The 15,753-nt window shown below is 44.8% G+C and overlaps 1 protein-coding gene across 1 annotated transcript in view; it reads left to right on the forward strand.

The window, feature by feature from the left end:
- Nucleotides 1-317: 317 nt before the first annotated feature.
- The window catches only part of LOC139277160 (peroxisomal acyl-coenzyme A oxidase 2-like), a 69,475-nt gene continuing 54,039 nt past the window's right edge, over nt 318-15,753 (forward strand). Inside the window, exons 1-2 of the mRNA XM_070895239.1 lie at nt 318-545; nt 14,842-15,004. Of these exons, the coding sequence (XP_070751340.1) occupies nt 398-545; nt 14,842-15,004 (311 nt within the window). The 5' untranslated portion in view covers nt 318-397. The remainder of the gene's footprint in view (nt 546-14,841; nt 15,005-15,753) is intronic.

Below are 15,753 nucleotides of genomic sequence, written 5' to 3' on the forward strand. Positions count from 1 at the left end.
ATCCATTTGAAAAGTGATTCTTCAACCAAAAAACTTTGAGTACCTCCAACCAGAGTTGGCAAGCCTGCACTACAGAATCATGTGATTTTCACAAATATCTGACCCCACCCATTTTCATGGCTATGACATTAAAGTCATTAAAAAAAAATGAAAAAAATTTATGTTTCCATAATTTAAAATTGCTGAGGAAAAATGTTTTGTTTTGCTCACACACTGAATCACAAAAGACAGTTCAGACTCAAATGATTGATTGACAGCGGATACAACCAATCAGACCTGTCAGAATGAGGAGGCAGCGCCAATCGCTGCGGTGTGGGCGGGACAGCTGGGTTCCCGCTGTTGTCGAGTCGGCTCGCACATTGTCACCGGGCAAAAGTGAAATTGTGCGTGGAGCGGAATGTGGTGGAGAGGTCCTCAGAGATCCGTGTATGGAGCTATCAATCCGGATATTGACAGCGAGAGGAAAGCCCCGTCGTTCGATGTGGAGAAGCTGGTTAACTTGTTGGACGGAGGCGCGGACCGCACCCGCACCAGGAGGTCTGTCGGTGAGTCCCGGCCCCCGTAACCAGGGGGCGTCCGCCTGCTGCCCACTGCCCCCCCCCGGGACCCGGGCAATTCTGTGCACCCGGGCACTTCGGCTTACAAACTACTTTGCAACTTCTTAATTGCAGGATTTAATGCCTGCCATACTTTTCAGAATGGCAGGCAGTGACTGGTGGGGTACCGCAAGGTTCTGTGCTGGAGCCCCAGCTGTTTACATTGTACATTAATGATTTAGACGAGGGGATTAAATGTAGTATCTCCAAATTTGCGGATGACACTAAGTTGGCTGCGAGGAGGATGCTATGAGGCTGCAGAGTGACTTGGATAGGTTAGGTGAGTGGGAAAATGCATGGCAGATGAAGTATAATGTGGATAAATGTGAGGTTATCCACTTTGGTGGTAAAAACAGAGAGACAGACTATTATCCGAATGGTGACAGATTAGGAAAAGGGGAGGTGCAACGAGACCTGGGTGTCATGGTACATCAGTCATTGAAGGTTGGCATGCAGGTACAGCAGGCGGTTAAGAAAGCAAATGGCATGTTGGCCTTCATAGCGAGGGGATTTGAGTACAGGGAGGTGGGAGGTGTTGCTACAGTTGTACAGGGCCTTGGTGAGGCCACACCTGGAGTATTGTGTACAGTTTTGGTCTCCTAACTTGAGGAAGGACATTCTTGCTATTGAGGGAGTGCAGCGAAGGTTCACCAGACTGATTCCTGGGATGGCGGGACTGACCTATCAAGAAAGACTGGATCAACTGGGCTTGTATTCACTGGAGTTCAGAAGAATGAGAGGGGACCTCATAGAAACGTTTAAAATTCTGATGGGCTCAGACAGGTTAGATGCCGGAAGAATGTTCCCAACGTTGGGGAAGTCCAGAACCAGGGGTCACAGTCTAAGGATAAGGGGTAAGCCATTTAGGACCGAGATGAGGAGAAACTTCTCCACCCAGAGAGTGGTGAACCTGTGGAATTCTCTACCACAGAAAGTTGTTGAGGCCAATTCACTAAAAATATTCAAGAAGGAGTTAGATGTAGTCCTTACTACTCGGGGGATCAAGGGGTATGGCGAGAAAGCAGGAATGGGGTACTGAAGTTGCATGTTCGGCCATGAACTCATTGAATGGCGGTGCAGGCTAGAAGGGCCGAATGGCCTACTCCTGCACCTATTTTCTATGTTTCTAAATACTGAACCAGAAACTGCAACAGACACAAGAAGCGAAAGACTAGCATGTATGTGGCTTCTTTCACGACCACTGCACGTCCCAAAATGCTTTACAGCCAATTAAGTACTTTTGTTGAAGTGTGTAGTCACTGTTGTAATGTAGGGAACGCGGCAGCTAATTTATGCACAGCAAGCTCCCACAAACAGCAAACTGGTAATGGCCACTGTTTTAGTGGTGTTGATTGAGGGATAAATACTGGCCAGGACACAGCAGTTGGGATGAGGTGCCCACACCTGTGCTGGTAACCTCGTGTTGAATTCCCTCCTTGTGTAAAAGCGTAAAAAGGGCGCACATCAATCACGCGACCTTAAAGATCGCATAAATTTTGACATCCATGAAACAGGAGGTCGGGTGCTGTGCAGTTCCATTATTTCTCCAGATTCTGTATATTTTTCCATTTCATTTTTGAGCAGAACTCTCCATCTCCTCTGCCCTCTCCCATTTGGCCTTTTTAATGGACCAGGTTCACTTAAGCTTCAGCTACACTGATTTTCTGGTCTCTGCATTATGGTAGCACACTGCGTTAAACCAGAGCTGCACTGGGAGCTGTGAATAATTATGGAAATAAACTGACCCAGGAAAATTTCATGAAGTCAGGACACTACACTTCTGGCTAGATTTGCACGAGAACTTGGCCATTCTAGACTGAACTTCCCCAGCACCTGAACATCTAGTTTTTAATTTTGGAATACATGGTTTTCCATAGTTGTGATTTTGACAGCATGAGAAGTGATGGGTAATCATCAGCACGTTCAAATTGGAAAAAGAACCAGTGGTGACATGAGGGGGAAAAAAACCAATTATGATTTGCAATGCTCTGCCGGAAGGAGTGGTGGAAACCGATTCAATAATAACTTTCAAAAGGGAATTAGATAAACAAGTGGGGAAAATTGCATGGCAATGAGGAAAGGGCAAGGGAATGTGATTAATTGGCATGTTCTTTGAAAGAGCCAGCACAGGCACAATATGCCAAATGGCCTCCTTCTGTGCTGTATCATTCTATGAAAGTATGTGTGAAAATAAAAGGCCGAACTTTGCATTGAATTTATTGATTGACATCTCCACCTTTCCAAATATACACTTCCCTCACTTGTCATATAATGGAGTTATGATATAATTGAATATTCTCCCACACTTCCCACGGTGAAATTGTGGAAACCTTCGTCCTGCGGCATGAAACAATCAAGGCATTGAAACAGTTTAAGAACTTTAATAACACAAGTAACAAGATAAACAGCTTGTTCTTTGGAACAGACTTTAGTAATTGACACATTATTTTGTATTTATTCTGGTTCCCAGAGCAGCCATTGACCTCCAGTAAAAGTGCCACTGGCAGTCAGAATGCAAATATTCCAGTTGATTTGGGAGACATTTACTGATCTGACCGGTTCTGTACAATACTGGACACTTTTCTGCTCCTATCCAGCTGTGAAAGTGACCATAATGCCCAGGTTTAACTATTTTTCAATTGATTACTCTCGTGATGCAGGCACATTGGTTTAGGAAGATTAGGCAAAGTAATTTTGAACTTCCTTTAGGAGGGGAAGGCTGCGAAACTAATCTTATCCAGAATACAAGGTGACAAGACTGCATATTGACTGCCAGATCCCAAATAATATGACTAAGTATTCAAAGTTCAATATGTGGTATAGCAGATTTGCCCCGGTAAAGGATGCGAGCTGGCTGGGGCACCAGGGGGAATGTGTGTTCCTTAAGAACTTTACATGCTTTCCATAGGCTTGAAGTCTCAATAAAATAATTTCCCACAATTTGCTGTCAAAATAACAGCGAGGCTAATAATGTTCACCTTTATGCGCAGTTGCTACAGTAACTTCTGGTGAGGGCAAGTAGACTATTAAACAGGAAATCTAAAAGTTGCTGTCCGAGATGTGTCGCTCCACTGTTAGCTTTGTGAAAATGGCATCTCACTGATTGGCTCACCATTGCAGCGCATTGAGCGGCATGAAGTTGCTGTACTTGCACAATAGATATGAACTAAACTCGCCACAGAAAGCTTTTGTACTTTATACCTCTATGAAGCCCAGGATCCCATAAGCCTTTTTAACTGCTTTCTCAACCTGTCCTGCCACCTTCAACGATTTGTGCACACATACCCCCAGTTCGTGCACCCCCTTCAGGATTATACCATTTAGTTTATATGTCCTCTCATTCTTTCTACCAAAATGTATCACTTCACACTTTTCTGTTAAATTTAATCTGCCACGTGTCTGCCCATTTCACCAGCCTGTCTATGTCTTCCTGAAGTCTATCACTATCCTCCTCACTGTTCACTATACTTCCAAGTTTTGTGACATCTGCAAATTTTTAAATTGTACCCTGTACACCCACGTCCAAGTCATTAATATATAATCAAGCAGAAAAGCAGTGGTCCTAGAACCGACCTCTGGAGAACACCACTATATACCTTCCTCCAGTCCGAAAAATAACTGCTCTGTTTCCTTAGTGAATCACTTAGCGAATTCCGTATCCATGCAGCCACTGTCCCTTTTATTCCATGGGCTTCAAATTTGCTGGCAAGCCTAGTATGTGGCACTTTGTCGAACATGTTTTGGAAATCCATGTACACTACACCAACTGCATTACCCTCATCAACCCTATCTGTTACCTCATCAGAATATCATGTTAAATATGATTTGCCTTTAACAAATCCGTGATGGCTTTCCTTAATTAATCCACCCCTATCCAAGTGACTGTTAATTTTGTCTCTGATCACTGTTTCTAAAAGCTTCCCCACTACCGAGGTTAAACTGACTGGCCTGTAGTTGCTGGGTTTATCTTTACACCCTTTTTTGAACAATAGTGTATAGTGTAACATTTGCAATTCTCCAGTCCTCTGGCACCACTCCCGTATCTAAGGAGGATTGGAATGTTATGGCCAGTACCGTCGCGATTTCCTCCCTCCATTCCCATCCCATCCGCTCCTGGTGAATTTATCTATTTTAAGTACAGCCAGCCTTTCTAATACCTCTATTAATTTTTATCCTATCGAGTATCTCCACTACCTCCTCCTTCACTATGTCTATGGCAGCATCCTCTGCTTGCAAAGTACTTGTTTAGTACCTCAGCAATACCCTCTGCCTCCATGCATAGGTCTCCTTTTTTGTCCCTAATCGGCCCCATCCCTCCTCTTACTACTCTTTTACTATTTATGTGCCAATAGAAGACTTTTTGATTACCTTTGATGTTGGCTGCCATTCTATTCTCATACACTCTCTGTGCCTCTTATTTTCTTAATGTATATACACTCAGATGTATTTGCAACGTGACATCTGTCATACGCGCTCTTTTCTCTTTTTCTGCTTCTTCATATTCTCTATCTCTTTTGCTATCCAGGGAGCCTTGACTTTAGTTACTCTGTCTTTCCCCTCGTGGGATTGTATCTCAACTGTACCTGAACTATTTCCTCTTTAAAGGCAGCCCATTGTTCCATTACAGTTTGGTCTGCCAATCTCTGATTCCAGTTTACCCCAGGCCAGATCCGTTCTCATCCCACTGAAATTGACCTTCCCCCAGTTAAACATTTTTACTCTAGATTGCTCCCTGTCCTTTTCCATAGCTAATCTAAACCTTGTGATACTATGATCACTGTTCCCTAAATGTTTACCTACTGACACTTGCTGTCATCCTTTCCTGCTTTATTCTCTTTCTCAACCTGATTTGGCATTGACTTCAAACACTCTAACTTACACTTCCTTCTCAGTCATTGCACTGTTTATTTCACAATCCTTCAATATGCCTGGTTAAGGAGATGCACAGTTACTAGCCCTGTTCACTCGGGTCCCAGATGCCCGGATTCCCTCGCTGTGACATTATCAGCCCGCACTTCCTACAACTTGCGGCACAAAATATCGTCGAGATTAAACATACATGTGCAAGTCTAATGGCACATGCAGTGAGACTCACTCCTATGGCAAATTATGGCCCAATATGCTCTTCTTGTAAATGTCTACTTGGCTATGATTTCTAGTACAAAAGTGAATTGTTACATTTAATGGTAGCTCCCTTAGGAAAGAATCCTCATTTTATTTGTGACCATAAGCCAATAATGCACCATGATTGTACAGGTAAGTATGCACAGGTAAGTATAATTCGTAGGTGAGTTGTAAGCAGTACTCCAAAAGGCATCTGTTGGCCTGAGACAATATCCAACAGGACTGAAGTTGCAAATATGAGGCTGAGTCTGTGGTCTTGAGCTGAGGCTAGAGTCAGGGTTGAGGGGAGGCTGCAGGTAGCAAGGCATGTTGGATTGAGACACCAAACTTTCCATTATTATCGCTATTGCTTAAAAATGGGCGATATTTCCGGCGTTAGTGGCGTTTTATTTTTCAGGATCGCTGGAATATCGCTCATGTAAAAAAAAACGCTAGTTTCACCTTTTTAATTTGGGCGATAGCCTTAGCGATGTGAAATGAGCGATAGCTGTGCAAGGCCAGCGTCCAGAGCAACAGCCGTTCTGTGCATGCGTGTTTTTTTTCAGTCAATTAACTTTCTCTGCGATTCGAGAGGTCAAGGGTCATCTGCGCATGCTTAGAAGACAAAGGGAGGGAGAGCGAGAAGGAAGGTTGTGTCAAGGCAATGGAGATGGTCCATGAGGAGTCGGGAGAGAATGATGTTGTGGAGGTTGCAGGGAGAAGTCGGGCGAAAGCCTTTTCTGATGAAGCCAAGGAAACTCTGGTCCACAAGGTGGAGACTCAGTGGGGCCAATTAACCCGGGGTGGGCGTGGGAATTCCCCCCTCCCCGGATATACCAGCGAATATGGCGGACATCGCCGAAGTGGTAACTTCGGCAGCGCACGACACGAGAGTCAAACCAGTGCCGCAAGTGCTGGAACAGTCTGGTGGCATCTACAAGAGTAAGTATTAAATTATTACATTTATAATTGTAATGATGCACTGACTCATTAAATAGCATGTAAATCTGCCGGATTGTAATTAAGCTGGGTAATCTTGGGTAGCATCCTTGTTAAGATTTGGACTGGGTTCGGAACCTGCATCCCCAGGGCTCTGACCCTGGGAGGGCGGGGCCCAGGGCTCTAACCCTGGGAGGGCGGGTGTGCCAGGAACTATTCCGTGCAAATATGTAATCGTAATCTTGCTGAGGTGCCTTAAACTGAATCAACAGTATTAATTATTATTTAAACTCTTCGATCGAAAATTGGGGCCAAAGGAATGACTGGAAATAGACAGACTGCAAACACTCGGCATGTCTACCACTTTAGTTTAGAAGGAGAATTATTAGGGGATTGGGGAAGTCCAGAACCAGGGGTCACAGTCTAAGGATAAGGGGTAAGCCATTTAGGACCGAGATGAGGAGAAACTTCTTCACCCAGAGAGTGGTGAACCTGTGGAATTCTCTACCACAGAAAGTTGTTGAGGCCAATTCACTAAATATATTCAAAAAGGAGTTAGATGTAGTCCTTACTACTAGGGGGATCAAGGGGTATGACGAGAAAGCAGGAATGGGGTACTGAAGTTGCATGTTCAGCCATGAACTCATTGAATGGCGGTGCAGGCTCGAAGGGCCGAATGGCCTATTTCTGCACCTATTTTCTATGTCTATATCTATTAAATGACATTGCTGCTTGTGTGCTGTAAGCAACTCTTTAACTTGGGCATTGTCTCCTTTTTGGTTAGGTTGGTGGATGGGGTCATGATTGACTGCTGAGAGGGCCGTTCAGCTTTGCCCAGACTATGAGTCTCGCCGGCTGCCGTCAGTCACACAGTGACCCAGCCTGGACTGGGGGAGAGCTGCCCTGGCTCACTGTCTGCCCTGGGACACTTGGGACATTAGATCCGGCCACACGGAGGTCTGCGAGCACAGCCCAGGGACACAGTGCCCCCTCCCCTCATGGTCCTGTCATTGTCGAGCTCACCAGCGGCCCGGATTCCCCCTCGGGGACCTCCATCGATTGCAATAACCCGGCTCCCTCCCCTCAGGCGGCAAATGGCACGGCCCATGGATGGGGCCTTTCCTGGGGATTGTACGTGAGGGGGTTGGTGTCATGCATTAGTTCCTAACCACGATCTTATTAAACTTGTTCTTTGAACGTAGATGTTATAACCATGCATCAATTGCATACAAACTGTAAGCATATGAAGTTAACGATGAATAGCATATGCGATGACTAATTGTGGATTACAAGTGTGTTTCCATAATAGTACCTAGGCAATTGGCTTATGCCAAGCTCTTGTCACATTTGCAGAAGAAGATATTTAAGAATCAGGTGGAGTGCAGGCGGACTGGAGGAGGGCCTGCAGATCTTTTTCAGTTAACCGACCTGGAGGAGCGTGTCTCAGCCCTTGTAGGGGCGCATAGAAACATAGAAAATAGGTGCAGGAGTAGGCCATTTGTCCCTTCGAGCCTGCACCACCATTCAATAAGATCATGGCTGATCATTCCCTCAGTACCCCTTTCCTGCTTTCTCTCCATACCCCTTGACCCCTTTAGCCGTCAGGGCCATATCTAATTCCCTCTTGAATATATCCAATGAACTGGCATCAACATTTCTCTGCGGTAGGGAATTCCACAGGTTAACAACTCTGAGTGAAGAAGTTGCTCCTTATCTCAGTCCTAAATGGCCTACCCCTTAACCGAAGACTGTGTCCCCTGGTTCTGGACCTCTCCATCATCGGGAATATTCTTCCCGCATCTAACCTGTCCAGTCCCGTCAGAATCTTATATGTTTCTATGAGATCCTCTCTCATCCTTCTAAACTCCAGTGAATACAGGCCCAGTCGATCCAGTCTCTCCTCATATGTCAGTCCAGCCATCCCGGGAATCAGTCTGGTGAACCTTCGCTGCACTCCTTCAATAGCAAGAACGTCCTTCCTCAGATTAGGAGACCAAAACCGAACACAATATTCCAAGTGAGGCCTCACCAAAGCCCTGTACAACTGCAGTAAGACCTCCCTGCTCCTATACTCAAATCCCCTAGCTATGAAGGCCAACGTACCATTTGCCGCCTTCACCGCCTGCTGTACCTGCATGCCAACTTTCAATGATTGATGTACCATGGCACCCAGGTCTCGTTGCACCTCCCCTTTTCCTAATCTGCTGCCATTCAGATAATATTCTGCCTTCCTGTTTTTTCCCCCAAAGTGGATAACCTCACATTTATCCACATTATACTGCACCTGCCATGCATTTGCCCACTCACCTAACCTGTCCAAGTCATCCTGCAGCCTCTGAGCGTCTTCCTCACAGCTCACACCGCCACCCAGTTTAGTGTCATCTGCAAACTTGGAGATATTACACTCAATTCCTTCATCTAAATCATTAATGTATATTGTAAATAGCTGGGGTCCCAGCACTGAGCCCTACGGCACCCCACTAGTAACTGCCTGCCATTCTAAAAAGGACCCGTTTATCCCGACTCTCTGCTTCTTGTCTGCCAACCAGTTCTCTATCCACATCAGTACATTACCCATATTACCATGTGCTTTAATTTTGCACACCAATTTCTTGTGGGGGACCTTGTCAGAAGCCTTTTAAAAGTCCAAATACACCACATCCACTGGTTCTCTCTTGTCCACTCTACTAGTTACATCCTCAAAAAATTACAAAAGATTTGTCAAGCATGATTTCCCTTTCATAAATCCATGCTGACTTGGCCCGATCCTGTCACTGCTTTCCAAATGCGCTGCTATTTCATCTTTAATAATTGATTCCAACATTTTCCCCTCTACTGATGTCAGGTTAACTGGTCTATAATTCCCTGTTTTCTCTCTCCCTACTTTTTAAAAAAGTGGTGTTACATTAGCTACCCTCCAGTCCATAGAAACTGATCCAGAGTCGATAGACTGTTGGAAAATGATCACCAATGCATCCACTATTTCTATGGCCACAGTCTGCATCCCAGAGTACTTAAGGCAATCAGGCCCCGGGGATTTATCGGCCTTCAAACCCATCAATTTCCATAACACAATTTCCCGCCTATTAAGGATATCCTTCAGTTCCTCCTTCTCACTAGACCCTCGGTTCCTTAGTATTTCCGGAAGGTTATTTGTGTCTTCCTTTGTGAAAACCGAACCAAAGTAATTGTTTAACTGGTCCGCCATTTCTTTGTTCCTCATTATAAATTTACCTGAATCTGACTGCAAGGGACCTACGTTTGTTTTCACTAATCTTTTTCTCTTCACATATCTATAGAAGCTTTTGCAGTCAGTTTTTATGTTCCCAGGAAGATTCCTCTCATACTCTATTTTCCCCCTCCTAATTAAACCCTTTGTCCTCCTCTGCTGTATTACAAAATTCTCCCAATCCTCAGGTTTGCTGCTTTTTCTGGCCAATTTGTATGCCTCTTCCTTGGATTTAACACTATCCTTAATTTCCCTTGTTAGCCACGGTTGAGCCACCTTCCCCATTTTATTTTTACTCCAGACAAGGATGTACAATTGTTGAAGTTCATCCATTTGATCTTTAAATGTTTGCCATTGCCTATCCACCGTCAACCCTTTAAGTATCACTCGCCAGTCTATTCTAGCCAATTCACGTCTCATACCATCGAAGTTACCTTTCCCCAAATTCAAGACCCTAGTCTCTGAATTAACTGTATCACTCTCCATCTTAATGAAGAATTGTACCATATTATGGTCACTCTTCCCCAAGGGGCCTCACACAATAAGATTGTTAGTTAGTCCTTTCTCTTTACACATCACTCAGTCTAGGATGGTCAGCCCTCTAGTTGGTTCCTCGACATATTGATCAAGAAAACCATCCCTAATACACGCCAGGAAATTCTCCTCCACCGCATTGCTACCAGTTTGGTTTGCCCAATCTATATGTAAATGAAAGTCGCCCATGATAACTGCTGTACCTTTATTGCACACATCTCTAATTTCTTGTTTGATGCTGTCCCCAACCTCACTACTGCTGTTTGGTGGTCTGTACACAACTCCTGCTGGCGTTTTCTGCCCTTTGGTATTCCGTAGCTCCACCCATACAGATTCCACATCATCCAAGCTAATGTCCTTCCTTACTACCTTACTATTGCATTAATTTCCTCTTTAACCAGCAACACCACCCCATCTCCTTTTCCTTTCTGTCTATCTTTCCTAAATGTTGAATATCCCTGGATGTTGAGTTCCCAGCCTTGGTCACCCTGGAGCCATGTCTCCGTGATGCCAATTACATCATATCTGTTAACTGCTATCGGCGCAGTTAATGTGTCCACCTTATTCCGAATGCTCCTCTCATTGAGGCACAGAGCCTTCAGGCTTGTCTTTTTAACACCCTTTGCCCCTTTAGGATTTTGCTGTAATGTGGCCCTTTTTGCTTTTTACCTTGGGAATCTCTGCCCTCCGCCTATACTTTTCTTCTTTCTAATCGTTCTACCACCCGTGGTGGTGCAGATCTCATTGTTGCGCCACGTGAGTAATGTGTAAACCAGTGGTCATTTAAAGTAATTTAATGCCATTTGATTATACAGGTTGAGTGTCCGAAATCCGGAATTTGGAATGTTCCGGAATCCGGACACCAGACCGTTCCGTGGCGGGGTTGTCCGGAAACCGGAAAATGTTCCAAAATCTGGACTCCCGTTGCCTCGGCGGCCTGACTTCGCTCCGGCCCTCGGCGCCCCGGCCCGACCTCACCCTGGCCCTACCTCGTTTTGGCCTGACTTCGCCGCGATTTCACCTGCCATAACTTCGCCTGCTCCTGCCCTTGGCGGCTGGACCTCGCCCCGGCCCGACTTCACCCCGCCCCTGGCTCCCCCCCGCCACCCTTCTCTCCCCCTTACCTTGGTGGACCGACCTCGCCCCCTTAGCTTGGCTGCCCGACCCCACCTACCTCGCCCCAGACAAAGACGTTCCGGATTTTGGAACAGCCTCGGTCCCGAGGTTTCTGGATTTTGGAGGCTCAACCTGTAAAATGTGAATGATGTAATGTTATGCATGCAGCTTCTGTACTCTCATGTTAATTATATGTAACGTCTGTCTTTCATATTTATTGCAGTAGTGTTGCTCCTCGTACACATGCCTGCGCAGCGCAATCATTCTCATGCCTCCCCTCCCCTCCCCTCCCCTCCCCTTCTCTTCTACTAACTTCAGTTACATTTTCCAGCTCCCCAGGCGCAATGAGAGGCCCCTGGAGCATCACCCCAATTGCTGCAGGTCATGCTGACCATGGGGGAAGAAGATACAACCGAGGAGGATGATGAGCCAGTTGAGGAATTTGCAGTACCTGCAGTGGCACATCATCCTAAACGGATGAAGTAGCGGGGCCAAGCGGCTTGTAGCGGGGCACTCCAACTGGTCCAGTGCCCACGCTGACCCCGCGGAGGTTGGGTCAACGAGGTAGGCACGAGCAGCAACATTGATGTGAACCAGGACATGGTATCTCTGTCGAGGGCGAGCGTCAACATTGGTCGAGAGCTCCTCCAAACAATTGGTGGGTTGACCGGCAACATTGCCACATTGCCACACTATCTGAGCGAATCTCGGAGGACATGGGGCAAATGGTTGCGGCAATGTAGCGAACGGCCAACTCCGTTGATGCCACGTGGCAGTTTTGGGATACGGCACTGCACCCCAAGGTACCACCAACAACCTCGACAGATACGAGTCAAGAGGAAGCAGTTGCTTCTGACTCGGAAGACGTTTCTTTGGAAATGTCTTCTTCTGGGCCGTGAATTGAATCTGCCAACGTCATCCCTCCCCCTTTATAAAGTCCATCCTGCATGCGTAAAGGGCTTTAGTCGAATGCAGCAATGTGTGGCGTGCTGAGATGCAGCAAATGTCGCCAGCTGAGGTCTGAAAGGAGCCCGTGCATTGAAGGAAAGTGCCACTGTAATTAACCTCAATGGGCAGTGCGGTCCTGATGGTGCTGGTAGGCTGCATATCTCTCTGAATTAGCTGGCATATCTCACTGATGACGTCCTTTCGGAAGCGCAGCCTTCTAACGCACGTGTTACCAGACAAGTCCAGGTATGATCGCTTATCCCTGTAAATGTGTTGGGTATAAGGTCGTCTCCTCCGCACCTTTTTTGATTGAAGAGCATTATATGCACAATGAACCTTCTCCCATCTCTATTCAGCAGCATGTGAGTAGTCATCAATACTGGTTGAGAAATTACAGACCCCATCACTATAAATGCCCAAATCTGTCTTAAATTCTTAAAATTGTCCTCAACAAACAAAAAAACAGCCTTTTATTAAACTTCCTCCGATTTACAAAATGGCGATAATACTGCCAAGTTAAGGTCAGGTGAGTGCAGCTTTTCTTGGGCGAGCGATTGTTTGGGCGCAATATGGGTGAAATGCCGAAAGTAGCGCTCGGTGATAATCTGGGCAATACTTGGGTGTTAGTTTCCAATATAAATAGTATTCTGGGCCTTGCATGAGTGATGAAGTTAGATTTTTTTTTAAATAGGCCGGTCGATTCAGCTCATTCCTGTATGCCGAATGTTCCGCCGGCGATAATCGGGCGGTAGTTTCCATTTCTCATCAAAAATGGGCAGTTATATGGGCGATTAAATGGGCGAATATGTGCCAAAGTCTAGCCCCAAATCTCTAGAAGTGAAAATATGTATAATGTCACATCTTTGTGTGTGAGGTTCTCCTCTAGCTTTTGTACAAGTGAAAATCATATCCGGGTATCTCTTCCTATTCTGTTAGTGGAGTGGATTATTGGGGCAGAAATCCTGGCCTCCACGGAGTGTGTGTGTGTGTATGGAAGGCATCGCAAAAGCAGTTTTTCGATGCACATGCACCGAAAACTGGCTTTTCCAATCTGTCAAGCTCTGGTTTGACAGATCCTCCGTATCCCCACAGCCAGGACATTCGCATGGGCAAAAATGCGGTATTTGCCCATCTCTTGCCTAGCGAATGTCCTGAAAACTCTTGCGCCTGGTAAAAGCAGGCACATAGCCTACTTTTACCAACGTAAGAGTTTTAAAATATACAAAAACATTTTTTTTTAACATTTTAATGTTTAAAAACCCTGTCCACTAAGGAAAGATTATTTTTAATGCTAATTACAAAACTTTTTTAAAAATTGAAAAATATATATTTTTTCTAAGACATTTATTAACTTTAATTTCAATTAATTTTAATTATGAGGTGTGTTTTTATTTTTTATTATGGTGTTTAGTGTGTTTTTTTTCATTGATAGCAATGAGAACTCATAGATACGGAGTTCTCCTTACACAACCAGTATTCTCATTAATAGCAGTCACACGTGACTGCACTGTCTGCGTTGGAACCTGGAGGATGGGAGCGCGCTCTGCCGTGCGGGAAGAGAAGGCCTCCCCACCGGAGTCCCAAGTGTCTCCGGGACCACCAGGTAAATTCGTAAAAATTCTCCGGTCGGAGACGTTCATTTTAAAGAAGCCTCTGACCGGAATTTCAGGGCCATTACCTCTGTTATGGTTATATTATCTTAATAATTCCTCAGTCTGTGAAACAAATTGTGACTGCTTTTCTGCTGTTTTTTTTTCTCAAGGAGAGAGATGTTAAAGAGCCCTCAAGCTGCTCAAATGTTTAGATGTGCATTAGTTTAATAAAAATCTATTTTTGATCTTATTGAGCTTTTTATGTTTGGCAATTTAAAAACAAGATTGTTTCTCACTAGTACCATGTAGCAATGTAGCCGAGTTGCCATTCTATTAGCTTGCAGCATTATTTGTGTGTATTTCTGAGATAGAGCGAAGGGTAAAAGGAGCATAGCACATAATTACAAAATAACTTCATAGAACTATTCACAGGTAATTTGCAAAGTTCCATCTCATCTGTTGGTTGGAAACTATTACACAACAATAGTGCCTTTGCCTGTTGAAACAGGAATGAGAAAAATAACTTGTTTTAAATGTTATAAATAGTTATTTAGAAAAATAGGTGGTTTTAATTCTTGGGGCATGCAAAACAGCTTGAATTTAAAAACTCCCTGGAGCAGTGAGTTGGGGGTGCAGAGGAAATAAGCAAATTAAGACATATTCCACGATTTAGGTTCCAATGTACAATTTAGTAATTCATCAATAGTTTTGAACTTTACAAGAATTGGTATTTTCTAATTAAGTAAAATAGAGTATTTTAATTATACAATATTTTCTTTTTCAGAACATGTCATTAACAGTGATGCTGTTTTCAGTCGAGAAAATCAGTATTTCTTGACGCTGCCGGAACGGTATGAAGCAGCTGTGAAAGGAGCTGTGCATCTGCGGCAGAAGATGAAGGAATTGGGCTGGATTGAAGATGGGCCTGAGATGAAGTTTGCCTTTAGGTACATTTTAGAAAGAAAGAAAGACTTGCATTTATATAATGCCTTTCACGACTACTGCATGTCCCAAAGCGCTTCACAGCCGATGAAGTACCTTTTGAAGTGTAGTCACTGTTGTAATGTCGGAAACGCGGCAGCCAATTTGTGCACAAGCAAGCTCCCACAAACAGCAATGTGATAATGACCAGATCATCAGTTTTAGTGATGTTTATTAAGGGATAAATATTGGCCAGGGCATTGGGGAATAATGCCCCTGCTCTTATTCACAGTAGTGCCATGGGAACTTTTACATCCACCTGGAGTGAGATTTGAACTCACAACCTTCTGACTCAGATGAGGGTGCTACCAACTGAGCCACTGCTGACACTGCAAAATAACAAAAAGTGGTAGTGTTTTTTTGTAAGAGTGGGACTCTCTTTTACAGAAATTGTACTTTTTCCCCTCTTTCTCCCCGCCCTCCCCTCCCCCTCCGCCCCCGTGCACCATCCACAGTAAGAGACTTGGGGGGTGGTGGTGGTTTTTGACAGCGTGTTCAGGCACTGAGGAGCCTCTGAGGTAGCCAAGATGGGATCTTCATCAAAATGCCGGTTTTGTTGAAACATTCAAGTTGAAGTTCAGAAGTGAAGTGCGGGCCTAAAGGATCATTAAGCAGCTGATTGTCACTTAAATTGCCTGCTAGAACTCATCAAAGAGACTGCATAGCATTTTGGTGGCTATTGTTTGACCTAACTCCCTCTCTCGACAACAGCCAG

This window comes from Pristiophorus japonicus, chromosome 12 (genome assembly GCF_044704955.1).
Source record: "Pristiophorus japonicus isolate sPriJap1 chromosome 12, sPriJap1.hap1, whole genome shotgun sequence".
NCBI lineage: Eukaryota > Metazoa > Chordata > Chondrichthyes > Pristiophoridae > Pristiophorus > Pristiophorus japonicus.